The 13,351-nt window shown below is 51.2% G+C and overlaps 1 protein-coding gene across 1 annotated transcript in view; it reads right to left on the minus strand.

The window, feature by feature from the left end:
- Window positions 1–13,351, minus strand: part of clasp1a (cytoplasmic linker associated protein 1a) — a 65,379-nt gene that overhangs the window by 23,966 nt on the left and 28,062 nt on the right. Inside the window, exons 8-16 of the mRNA XM_070975298.1 lie at window positions 3,035–3,175; window positions 2,856–2,929; window positions 2,145–2,237; window positions 1,855–2,000; window positions 1,121–1,256; window positions 923–993; window positions 772–831; window positions 295–372; window positions 20–187 (exon numbers count right to left, since the gene is read on the minus strand). Of these exons, the coding sequence (XP_070831399.1) occupies window positions 20–187; window positions 295–372; window positions 772–831; window positions 923–993; window positions 1,121–1,256; window positions 1,855–2,000; window positions 2,145–2,237; window positions 2,856–2,929; window positions 3,035–3,175 (967 nt within the window). The remainder of the gene's footprint in view (window positions 1–19; window positions 188–294; window positions 373–771; window positions 832–922; window positions 994–1,120; window positions 1,257–1,854; window positions 2,001–2,144; window positions 2,238–2,855; window positions 2,930–3,034; window positions 3,176–13,351) is intronic.

A 13,351-nucleotide genomic window follows, 5' to 3' on the forward strand; every position in this document is an offset into this window, starting at 1 on the left:
GAGGGGTCACGGTTCTTACTTCAGGCTCTCCTGGGAGGACGAGGAGGAGCGGTCAGACTGGGGCAGAGACACGATGCTGTCAGAGCTCTTCAGGTGGGACTGGAGGGCCTTCTGATAGGTGGACTCCAGCGCCTGGAACAGATGCTCCGCCTCCCGGCTATAGTGACCGTGGAAACCCCAGTAGCACCTGCAGGTGAGGGAGGGGAGAAGCAGGTGATGAAGATGGATTTTAAGCTCAGCTCAGGTAGCTTGGTTTTCTCATACAGACAGCGAGTCTGCCGGGGTGACACTCACTTCCTGGCGATGGATCTGGCCTCAGAGTCAGCATCATGGATGCCTTTCTTGATGGTCTCAGTCAGGACGGCCACGTGTCTGGGATAGTAAGGGAACATGATGAGGAGCGATGAAGATCAGAACAGGAAGCAAAGATGGACGGCTCCTGGAAGCTTAGAGCTCAAACGCTGGAGCGCCATGCACACGTCTTCCTTCTCCTCCTCTGGTGGTCCACAGGGACTGCGTCCACCCACAGGGGGCTTCACACGCTTTTAAAGTCTCTGCCGTGGTTGTCATGGTTACAGAGACGGAGAGTCGCCTCCTGATGACGGCTCTCTCAGGACTCATCAGATTAATGAGCCTCATCAGAGGCGCATCCAGCCAGCAGTTAGCAAAATGTTTCAGATCTCAAATGTCATCATGTGAGAGGAGGAGGAGGAGGAGGAGGAGGAGGAGGAAGGGGCATTTCTGCATCACCTCCACACTGCTTCAGCTTACCTTTCCAGTGTATTGGTGTGCCACTCCTGTAACATGAGGTCCAGGAACTCATAGCAGCGTCTGGGAAGGAGACACATGTCCTTAAGTACACCTCGGCATGGGGTGCTTAGCATGGGAACAACAGGGAGGAGCGGCGCTCAGGTGGTCTTACCGTCTGACCGCCACGGACTTGGAGGTGCAGTTACTGGTGATGATGGGGATGAGACGCGGGTAGTGTGTGTGCTGGGGGACAAAGACAAGAAGACAGAGCTTTCAGTGATTCTCCATACGATTATCAGTCTGACGTGATGTCAGAGGCTGACGGGAGCAGGAGGGAGGGGCACATTAACACCCCCTCTACATGTCTTACCCTGAGGATGAGGCGGATGGCGGCCATTCCAGACGTGGCCATGACTTTGGCACTGTTGGGCACCAGGTTGAGCAGCGTGGGCATGACGCTCTCGGCTCCGTGGTCAAACTTGTTTCCCAGAATCGAAGACAAATGTCTGACGGAGGGAAGGACGCGGTGTTAAAGAACAAGTGATGTGTTACTGTAGTGTAAGAAGCACTGCTCCTTTATTTCACACCTTAACTAAAGAGTAAGACGCAGAGACGAACTTTCCTCCACGTGATGATCTCAAAGGGAGCTAAAAAACATGCGTGACATTACGAGGGATGGCGGGAACCACGTAGCTCCCGTCCATTCATCATCCGCCTGCTCTTTCCAGCTCTGTTCCACCTCATCAGGGTGCCATTAAAAGTGGGATGACGGATGTTTTTGGTGAAGAGCACGCTGCTCGTTCCACACCCGAGCACGGCTCGCGTTCATTAGCTTAAGTACGTGGAAAGAAAGCATTTTAGCGTAGCGTAACCTAATCAGTCAGAGGTTTGAGTTAATGTCACAGCTGTCAATCAAAGCCATTAAGACCATCCTGCCTGAATGACTTTTCAATTAAAACACAAACGACGGCCAGTTTATCCAGTTTGTCACCGTACTAAACTTTTTCTTTCGGGTCGTGTCGCTCTCTCCTCTGACAGGAAGCTCGCTCTGTGAACTCACCTGGAAGTTCAAATGACTGAACGTGACACAGCGTAGGATCTTACCCCAGAGTGATGCAGGCCTCGCGGACCACCTGTGAGCGCAGGTCTTTAGCCGACAGCTTCAACGGAGCCTCCAGGAGGCGCAGCTGCTGAGCGAAGCCCTCGTACTCAGGAGCACCGGCCAGCATGAGCGAGCGGACCTTCTTCAGCTGGACAGCACACACACAAGACACACGTGAGTGTTTCCTCACAGGGTGTGTGTGTGTGTGTGTGTGTGTGTGTGTGTGTGTGTGTGTGTGTGTGTGTGTGTGTGTGCGTGTGTGTGTGCGTGTGTGCGTGTCTGTGAGTCTTACCGCCACCACTCGGTGCTCCCAGTCATGTTTGTCATCAGACAGCACTTCTCTGATCTTGGTCAGCTGGTCCTCGAACTCTCTGTTAGAGTAGATCTGGACATAGACAGACAGACAGACAGACAGACAGACAGACAGACAGACAGACAGACAGACAGACAGACAGACAGACAGACAGGAGAGATAATGACATCAGGGTCATTACAAACAGGAATTTGAAAATACTGCAAATACCTTCAATGCTGAGCTGTGACTAAGTGCATGTTTGTGAGATTCAATCATTAGAAACTGACACAGAATAATTGCTGGATCAGTCCTGCTGTTGGAAATCAAACCAACAGACGCTGAGGAGAGTCAGTGATGGTATGAGGAGAGCCAGAAAAGAAAGTCAAACATACGACTATGCTGTCAACGCTGTGCTCTGAAAGAGCTTTAACGTAAAAGAAAGAAGGAATTCACGCTTTGACAGGGAGGGAGAAAGTGGGAGGAGGCAGTTCTGAAGAGGTTTCTATTCTTTCAATAAGAGCTGGAGTCAGACGAGACCATCTGATGCTCTATGCCCCCGACGTCTCCCCCCTGACAGACCAGCAGGACGCCTGCACAACATATGCGCCACATTAAAAGAAATAACAGGCAACGACTGAACTGTCAGGAAAAATACTATAAAACAGGTATTTCCATGTGCTCGTCCCTCTCGTACTTCACACTGCTTACCTGGACTGAGGGCACGTCATCAAAGGCTTTGATGAAGTCCTCTTCATCAACAGCACCGGCGCCCGCTTCCTTACCTTTAGGAACAAAAAGCACAAGGTATCACGACTGAGACTGACCAGCAGCTGCAGGAGCATCATCACAGCTGCAGTCTCTCCACATTCAGCTGAGCCCTCCTTCACCTGTGGCCTTCGCCGTGGTGGCTGAGCTGGGTCTCCGGACAGAGCTCACGACAGTCCTCCTGCCACTGGGGGGAGCTTTGGAGGATGACGAGGAGGAGGACCGGCCTCCGTCCACAGAGTCTTCATCCTCAAAGTTCTTATCTGCAGCAGCAGAGGCAGAAAAAAGGGAAACAAGTATTAGCTGATTAAATGTCAGACGTAACTGCAGGCCTGAAGGCTCGATGACTGTGTGAGAGACGTCCCGTAAGGATCAATGCATCATTATTAGCTCATCATTCAGAGGCACGACTCCGCTCAGAGGTCGTGTTTTCACGCAGTGTTCTTCCTGGTTAGTGTTAGAGCCATCGTGAGATGCATCATCACTCTGTTCCCAGCGATCTGCCGACCGCAGGCCCGAGTCATCTGTGCGTCGTATGACCTCTGCCGGCCTCGATGGAGGCTGCATGCATCCATTCAGCCTTTATCTATCCATCCATCTGACTTTAATCTGCTTTGGCAGCCGTGGACGGATACACGGCCCCCCGTCACCTGCCCAACGTGACCATTCACACGAGGGATTAGCCCCGGGCAGATATGAGGGCGCTGGGCGGCTGCAGTCAGCTGAGGTACGGCGGCGACGCAAACGTCTGCAGCTGAGCTCGGTGTCTATTTTTGAGGTCACGCAGAGAAACGATATTGACTCAGAATCACATCAGGTCAGAAAGAGTGTGCTCCTGTGGCGTAAAAAAAGCTGTTTAGAAATGAAGCTCGCCTCTTTTATGCACACAAACACTGCCTTCATCAGTGCAGACAAGTGATACACAGACAGATATAACAGCAAAGATCAGGCTCACACACAAACACCAGCTCCCGAAACGTTCCTGCCGCTATCGCCACCGTGACACTGCGAGCAGACGCGACGTGGAGGACAAAAGGCAACAGGTTGACAGAGGACAGAGACAAAAACATGGAGATCCACGTGAGCGCGAAGCCGAGCGGCAGCGGGAGAGATGAAAGGCGTCGTTCTTACGAGCGCAGATTTTCTTGCACACCAGCTTCCTCAGCATGTCTCTGCTGCACCCTCCTCTTCGTCAGGCATCTCTGTCCACAGGATGTGTGTGCGCCTGTGCTGCACGCCGGCACGGCTCTGACAAAGTGCCACACTAACCAGCCCTTCAGCCGTGTGTGTGTGTGTGTGTGTGTGTGAGACCGCTGGTGATGCTGTAGACTCTGGTGGTGTGAGGAGGGAGGGGTCTGTTGTTGTGAGATCACCTCTTTACTGCTCACAGATCAGATCATTATATTGTATTATTGTAATTCATGTACAACACTTTCCTTATTTGCTGTAAACAAGCAGTATTTGGGGAACATAAACTCTTATTTAACAGCCTCGTCGATGTTGAGGATGATCATGCAGAATAAGGCATTTTAAGGACTAATCTAATATGCTAATGATATGCATGCTAATAACCAAGCTAATGGCCACCTGAAGATAAAGTGTCGCCTGGCTCAGTGATGGTTTTCACAATTATATCTGCAGTTATTTAGTATTATTCCTGTTTATTCTGAGCCTCTGTGCACTGACAGGTGCTCTCAGAGCCTCGGGGGGGTCGGACCTCCTGTGAGGTTGATGTCAGGCGGAGCTGTGCCGGGAATCAAGTGATGTCACCGGACTGGATGCACCATTAATGACGGGCGCTCTCCAAAACCCGATGGGCACGGCGCCGGCTGGGCGTGGTTTCTGCTCCATTTCAACAATCAATCAATCAACATCACAGAAACACGGCGTGTGTTAAAGCCCTGCGTGGCTTAAAGTGGCCGAATCCATCCGTTAAAGCAAAGATTACTAACTAGCGTCGGCACAGTTAGCCACACAGCTTCCACCACTGGAACAACCCTTTGCTCTTCAAACTACTGAACTGGTCTCAGTGGTGAAAAGCCAGCTGGACTCCAGCTACCAGTTACATAACCAGTCATTAAAAAACAAGTATAATACAAGCCGACTGCAGCGGGCTCAGCAGAAAACAGGCCTGAGGACACGCTCCAAAGTTAAACTGGTATGAGCTCACACTGCCTGGTGTCCACCTCCATGCAGGTATAACAGCTGAGCAGCTCCACAGAGAGCACATCACACACACACACACACACACACACACACACACACACACACACACACACACACACACACACACACACACACACACACACACACACACACACACACACACACACACACACACACACACAGAGGTATTGATCAGAGCTGTCAGACAGGCTGTTCTCACCGACGCTCACACAAATGCTCTGTGTGTCAGGGGAGCAATTACAGCTGCACGCAACACACAATGAGCTATCCAAACACATGCAGACACACACACACACACACACACACACACACACACACACACACACACACACACACACACACACACACACACACACACACACACACACACACACACACACACACACACACACACACACACACACACTGCCTGCAGCCGGTCATTAGTGCTGTGTGAAGGTGACAGTAGCAGCGATCCCACAGGCGTCCTGACATCACCACCGCCTCCTGAAAACATCTAATCGCTGATAATCGCTGCACATGCAGAGCTGCTGTGAAGTCAGTGTCTTCCTCAGCAACTTTTTCATGAAAACATGAGGCCTGGAAGCAGGAGAGGAGGAAGGCCAGCGGATGTTACAGCTCCCATCATCCTCTCAGGGGGAAAGATCCCATGAACAGCATCGATATTCGGCGATGCCTCCCAACAATAACCGGCAGGCTGACCTCAGTTGGTGAAAGTCGACTGTGTTCACGTTTAGCCACGTTTCACGTTCAGGTACGGACTTTAAGAAGCACAGTCAGAGCAAAGTCTACTTCATGTATGTGTTTAACCTTTATTTACAAAGAGACCTGCCCAAAACACACAAGAACAAACGAATCACTAAACCTCTGAGAAACAGCAGAAGCTCCATCTTGCCCTTTTTTGCCATTTAATGCTTATTTTTGTCATTCCAGTGGATGATATGGATCATCCTGTTCCACTGCATATGTCCTTTTGTAACGCACCGTGCTGCAGGATGTTTTCTAGCATTGAATTCAGACACTGTTAATAGATAAATGATAATACCCCACAGGGTGAGGTCTGCTTCAGGGACGTGCTGCCTTGCATGTCCACTGGGTGTCAGGATACGCTGCAACACGCTAAGACACGCTGAGGCGGTCAAAGTCGCTGAAGCTGCGCTGGCATCAGCAGAGCCTCAGTAATCTGTCTCTGAACCACACGTTTATGTAACAGGGAGGATTTTCTCTGCGCTCGCTGAGGAAGAATGAGGCCCAGAGGCGCGAGGGGTTTACAGAAAGTTCTGGAAGTACAGATGTTTAAAGGAAGGAGGGTCTGTCTCATCCCTCCACCTCTGCCCCCTTTAACCTCCTCCATCCTGATCCCCATCTCTCTGTCTTCTTTTCCTCCCTCTGTCCCTCCCGGGCATCCCCGTCCTCACAGGACCAGCAGCCTCTGGGTTACATAAGAGACAGATGACTGGTGATCAGCGTTATGTCATAACAAAGACGTCTTGTTTGCTGACACACCAGAGAGGCTGCCGGCGGGGCGCAAAATTAACCTTCTGACTGCAACTTCTGCTTTTCTGAAGTCAAATATCTGCCAGCCTGCTGCGTGCCGTCACCATACGAGCTTTGTTCCCTCATAAAACCTCCACCCGTTTAATCCAGACGGGATTTAAGTCTGTCACGTATCTACCGGGGAGGTGAGCTCCTGCTCTCCTGGAGCTTCGCCTTGAAGACCAGGCAGGGAGGAGGCTGCAGCATCGCCTGCTCTGACTGCACACTGAGGCTGCTATGAGGGTTATTCTCTCTTCTACTTATACGACCTTCTGCGTTCTCAGAGAGGAAATCATGCTGTAACGTGACACTTCTCAGATCTCGGTCAGGAAGAGATTATTTCTGGTTGCCCTCGTTAGTTTTACAACCCTGATTCCAGAAAAGTTGGGACGCTGTGTGAGACGTGTCCACTCATGTGTTCATTAAGTGGTGAACTCGCTCCATCCTCTATGAACGACTGAGCCATTCCAGGATGTCCAATCATGATCCTCTCACCTGTCACCAATCAGCCTGTTTACCTGTGGAACGATCCAAACAGGTGTTTCTGGAACGTTCCATCTTTAAGTCTGTGAAACATGTCGCTGCATCAGATTCACAATAAGCAGAAATTTACAGAAATCAATGAAGCCGATGAGTGAAAACATTCAGTATTTTGACTTTCTACTGTCTTCATTTGAGCAGGATTAGCAAATGATCACTTCGCAGCTCTTTTGGACTTGGTTGTCCCTCACAGGTTCCTCTTGGACTTCCAGGACATCCAGGACGGATGTCAGAGAGCCGCCTGCCATTCCTTAGAAAACACTGACTGATCCCCTGAAGTTTGACTGTTGTGACGAGCCCACGATCATTACTGCCGTCAGACTTTACAGGGAGGTGCTGAAGGACGAGGAACCATCGTCTTTAAGTAACCACACCAGAATACTGCACAGCACTGTTCACCAATCAATTCATCAGTTTTCCAAACTCTGCTAATCAGCTAATTGTTTCGGCTCTAAATAAGGAAAACTCAGCTGATCTGATGTCTCTCGCAGCAGACAACACTTCAGACACAAAGTGAAAACAAAGGCCCTTCAGTGACGCCTTCACTGCGCACAGACAGACACACGCTCGTCCTCGCAGACGCGTCCGCTGTGAGGACAACGAGCTGGCTGTCCAGCTCGCACTTCATGATCAACTCCAGAGACGAGGACCAGAAGGAGTCGATGTCGCTGTCCCAGCGGTGGTGTCGGACCAGCAGCTGCCGATTTTCTGCCTGACCACGTTTCCTGAGTGCCAACGTTCAGGATTTTCTCCTCAGCTCGTCCTAAATATTTCAACGTGACCGTGTTCTTTACTCTGGGGGTGTTGTGTTTTATAAATGAGAGGGAACGCAGTGATATCTGCCTCTGAAACATGTGTGTTCACTTCAGGACAGGGCATCACCTCATGGGGTTTATTTTCCGCTGCGCTGCCACAAATGAGGATGATGAGCGTGTGTGGCTTCATCACACACACCTGCCTGAAGGTGTTCCAGGTGTCAGATTAGCTGCATTTGAGTTGCACTGAGAATCAGAGGCTGCACATCTTCATCTTCATCCATGTGTTTTGTGCATGTAAATGTCTCATATCTTTTACAGCTGTCACATATGTTCTGCTCTAAACGCTCTCTGTGCCGTTTTATGACGACGCAGATGAAAGCCGCGAGCCGAAACGTGTCGCTCTGACAGTAAAGCTGCTCTTTACACCTCCAGGCCGCTGGAGTTTTGACCTCGGCAGTAAAAAGCCATCAGCCGTGAGTCTCTCCCGACAAAGCATCTCTTCAAGCGCTCAGCGACGCTGAACGCCGAGCTGAGGCGGACGAGGCGGCCAGGCGGAGATCAGACGAGACACGGGAGGAGAAGATAAGAGACCGGAGCTGGAGCTCCACCCAGAACAGCTGATAGGTCTCACAGCTCACAGCTCCACGTCTGAAAACATCCATCCAACGACATCCCACACACGGCCCACTGAGCATGTTTCACTGTTTGAATACTAATAATGCACCTGCTCTAAAATCATGGGAAGTTGCACCATGTCAATCACATCACAGCTGTCTGACAGCTGGATTAAAAACACTCTGACGTCTCTGAGGCTGGTGGTTTGGTTTGGTTTGGTTTCAGTCGGTTTAGATGACCCTGGCCTGTGTCCTTACGGGGGGGGGGGGGGGGGGGGGGGCACTGCTACAGCGGCCCTCATTGTGCCCCTCAAAGCTCCCTTTAATCCTCAGAGTCACTTGGACAGAGGGTCTGTCTGCCCGTCTCACTTGGCAGCGAACAGAAGGAAGACAATCACATCATTCAGCGGGACGTCCACAGTTTCTACTCCAGTCTCTGTCTCACACACACACACACACACACACAGAATATGTCCACCAGTTTGTCTTTCTGTTGGCACTCTTGTCTCTGCTGAACTCGCTGGTGGTGTTAAAGGAAAACATCTGACTGTCTATATCTTTGTTGCCTCTGAATAAAACCAGCAATGGTTTGATCCTGATCATGGCTGACTGACCTTCTTCCTCTGAGCCACTCAGCTGCATTATTGTCCAGAAAAACACAAACAATATCTCAGGTGTCTCTAAAGGTCAAGAGTCAAATAATCCATGAAGACATTAGGACATGTGTGCATGCATGAGGGGACAGTGAAAAGTTTCCTTGTTCACTCTTCAAAGTAAAATCCGAATGCATCACAAACAAAGCACCAGCTCTAGAAAAGGTCTTTCTTCAGACCCGCCTCCACAGTGTGCAGCAGCCAATAGCATCAGCCCCACGGGCTCGAACACACACCCACACACACACACACACACACACACACACAAGAAGCACATTCATCTCTATGTAAAGCAGTGTGTGATGATCAAAGGGCGTCCTCAGAATGAGAAATCCTTCTTCAGCCTTCAGCCCTCCTCCTCCTCAAACACCGCCGTTAACTGCTTCCAACATGGTGCCACACATTAACACGCACACACCTGCTGTAACACACGCAGACACGCCGTCATCCCAAATCCAGCAGCATCGACGTTTCACCTTCACAGCTCTGACAGTCATGTTGTGTCTCCTTTTACTGATCCCAGCGCAGCATCAGAGCTGCAAAGTTCAGCTAACGGCAGGAAGTTAAAATCAGGTCGAATCAGCAGGTTTTTCACAGCAGTGCGTGCACGTGAACGACCCCTGACACGTTGGGACTGACGGCGAGCGGCGCACATCTGCAGCTCGTCACGGCCGAACGCTCGGGAACATACGCACAGTGTCCGCAGTGTTACAGCAAAACAGTGGAAGTGAGGGCGCTGAAGGCAGCACGCACACGCATGCACATAAACACACACATACAGACACACACACACACACACACACACACACACACACACACACACACACACACACAAAGCCTCAGGGATTAAGCCAGCTACAGAGGCGTTCTGTGATTGTGTTGAGGAAACTGATGCGCCACAGTTGCGACAGCGCGCCCACGTCCACAGCGCTCCCTGTGTGGAGGCGTCACTGCCGGCTAACAGTCGCTCCGTGCTTATAAATACCGCCTCTGTCTGAAGCCTCACTACACTGATCTGCTACAAAGGTCCCGATACAGATCCAGACGGGCCCACAGAACATCTGACAGCGAGCGTCTCTCTGTTGTTGGCGGTCGAGCTGCCAGCAGCTCCAAAGCGAAACTTCACGACTGCGACTCTGTGAAAACATGTGAGCTTGTTTGTCTTTGCATCACACAAAGAGGCCACACAGAGCCACGAGCGTCCACTGCTGCAGGCTGAAGGCCAAAGAGCGTAACAGCATCATGACCAGATGCTATTTTTAGTGAAACTTCAGCAGCAACAATTAAAAACTTTGACAGTTTCTGTCATTTTTTTAAGCAAGAAGGGCAAAAATGATTAGCTCCAGCCTGTAAAATGTGATAATTCCTCATTTCTATGGTAATGAACTGGATACTTTGGGACTCGTGATGTGCCTTTTTCTCTACTCGCTGACTTTTACAGACTAAACAATGAGCAGAGAATGAAGTGATAATGAAAATGCTCATTAGCTGCTGACCAACAGACTTCAGCTGCTCATTACCACACATTCATTCATCTGCCTCATATTCACACATGATTCTGACCGGTGGAGAAATTACTGACAGTTAATTAAAATCATGACGCTGCAGAAAGCATGTTCTCCCAGATTCCCATTGATTTGTTTAATTCCCCTCTGCTGACACCACATGAATAAGTAATCTAATAAACACTGCGATCAGCGCTCTGCATCAGCACTCGTCACTGGCGTGGACAGACTGAGATCTGTGCACGTTTAATCTGAGGGTTTCAGCTGTGCTGCATTACTCTACGAGAGGCTTAAAATGAGAGCAAGTCATTGCAAGAATAATCTCAAAGTGCTGCTGTTCGCAGTAAATTCAGCCGTAAAGACGACAAAATCGCTTTTCCAGTGTTCAACTTCAACGAGTCCAGAAAGGACATCAGAGCCGTCCACACAGGTAGAAAGTGGATTTTTCTGTCATTTTCTGCTGTGTCATAAACCTGCACCACAGGTTCAAACGCACACATCCACAGATAATGCTTGTGTACATAAGAAGCAGGATGGCTGGTAATAAAAATGCCATTAAAGCAGATTAAAGCACCGTCTGTGACAGAAGAAGGCAAAAGTGTTGTAAAGTAACTGAACAGCAGACACAGACAGGTTACATGAGAGAGGCCAGGACGTTTCTCACAGCTCACGAGTTGAGAGGAACTCTCTCAGCTCTCCTCGTCTTGGCCGAGATTAAACAAGTGTTGGGACGCTTCAGGCAAGCTGTCGCTCGAGGCGCCGAGGAGAGATAAACAAGGGCACGAGATGCAGCATCACAGCCCCGTCCTGAACGACTGCTGCTGCAACAGCATGAAAAACAAACCCAGGAACACAACGACGTCCTGTGAATTCAGCCGACGCAGAGAGAGCACGCCGTGCATCAGGATACACAGATTACATAAGAGAGTTAAAGTGTGGTCTTCTCTCAAACACACAGGCAGCCGCTGGAGACGGATACCGATCCAGACGTGTGCGTGATGCCAGTCTTACCTTCTCCAGCTGTCATGGTGCAAAGACGCCGTCAGCGCTGAAGCCAGAGAGGAATGCTGCTGCACCACTGCGAGCTCCTCTCTCTCCTGCCTCTGCCCTGTATCTCTCGCCCACTGTTTACCTCTGAGCGCTGCTACAGAAATGGCTGCTTTGTTTTACTCTCCCTCTCCTCCCCCCTCCCTTCCCCTTTCCTCCCTCCCTATGAAACAGCACCACAGTGAAGCCGCCCCCTCTGCCTCCATCGCTCTCAGCAGCTGATCATCCTTCGTCACTAAAGTCACTCGCAGAAGAAGAAGCTCAGCGCAGGTGTTTGTGATGCACCTACAGTAAAGCCACCTGTGAGCACTCCTCTCCTCACTCCTCATTCCTCTCTCCTCACTCCTCTTTCTTTGCTCCTCTCTCCCTTCTCCTCTCTCCCCTCTCCTCTCTCCCCTCTCCTCACTCCTCTCTCCCCACTCCTTTCTCCTCTCTCCTCACTCTTCTCTCCTCACTCCTCTCTCCTCACTCTTCTCTCCCCTCTCCTCTCTCCCTCTCCTCACTCTTCTCTCCTCACTCTTCTCTCCCCTCTCCTCACTCTTCTCTCCTCACTCCTCTCTCCTCACTCTTCTCTCCCTCTCTTCACTCTTCTCCCCTCACTCCTCCCCTCTCCTCACTCCTCTCTCCCCCACTCCTCTCTCCCCTCTCCTCTCTCCCCTCTCTCTCCCCTCTCCTCACTCCTCTCTCCTCCCCTCTCCTCACTCCTCTCTCCCCACTCCTCTCTCCTCTCTCTCTCCCCACTCCTCACTCCTCTCTCCCCACTCCTTTCTCCTCACTCTTCTCTCCCCTCTCCTCACTCTCCTCTCCCCTCATTCCTCTCTCCTCACTCCTCTCTCTTTGCTCCTCTCTCCCTTCTCCTCTCTCCCACTCCTCTCTCCCCTCTCCCCTCTCCTCACTCCTCTCTCCTCACTCTTCTCTCCCCTCTCCTCACTCTTCTCTCCTCACTCCTCTCTCTTCTCTCCCCTCTCTTCACTCTTCTTTCCCCTCTCCTCACTCTTCTCCCCTCACTCCTCCCCTCTCCTCACTCCTCTCTCCCCACTCCTCTCTCCCTCTCCTCTCTTCCCTCTCCTCACTCCTCTCTCCCCTCTCCTCACTCCTCTCTCCCCTCTCCTCACTCCTCTCTTCCCTCTCCCCACTCCTCTCTCCCCTCTCCCCTCTCCCCTCTCCTCTCTTCCCTCTCCTCACTCCTCTCTCCCCTCTCCTCACTCCTCTCTCCCCTCTCCTCTCCCCTCTCCTCACTCCTCTCTTCCCTCTCCTCACTCTTCTCTCCCCTCTCCTCACTCCTCTCTCCCCACTCCTCTCTCCCCTCTCCTCTCTCCCCTCTCCTCTCTTCCCTCTCCTCACTCCTCTCTCCCCTCTCCTCACTCCTCTCTCCCCTCTCCTCACTCCTCCTCCTCTCTTCCCTCTCCTCACTCCTCTCTCCCCTCTGCTCACTCCTCTCTTCCCCTCTCCCCACTCCTCTCTCCCCTCTCCTCACTCCTCTCTTCCCTCTCCTCACTCCTCTCTCCTCTCTTCCCTCTCCTCACTCCTCTCTCCCCTCTCCCCTCTCCTCTGGCGTCTCTCCTCTCTCCCTCTTCCCTCTCCTCACTCCTCTCCTCA

The sequence above is a fragment of the Chaetodon trifascialis genome, chromosome 12 (assembly GCF_039877785.1).
Source record: "Chaetodon trifascialis isolate fChaTrf1 chromosome 12, fChaTrf1.hap1, whole genome shotgun sequence".
Lineage (NCBI taxonomy): Eukaryota > Metazoa > Chordata > Actinopteri > Chaetodontiformes > Chaetodontidae > Chaetodon > Chaetodon trifascialis.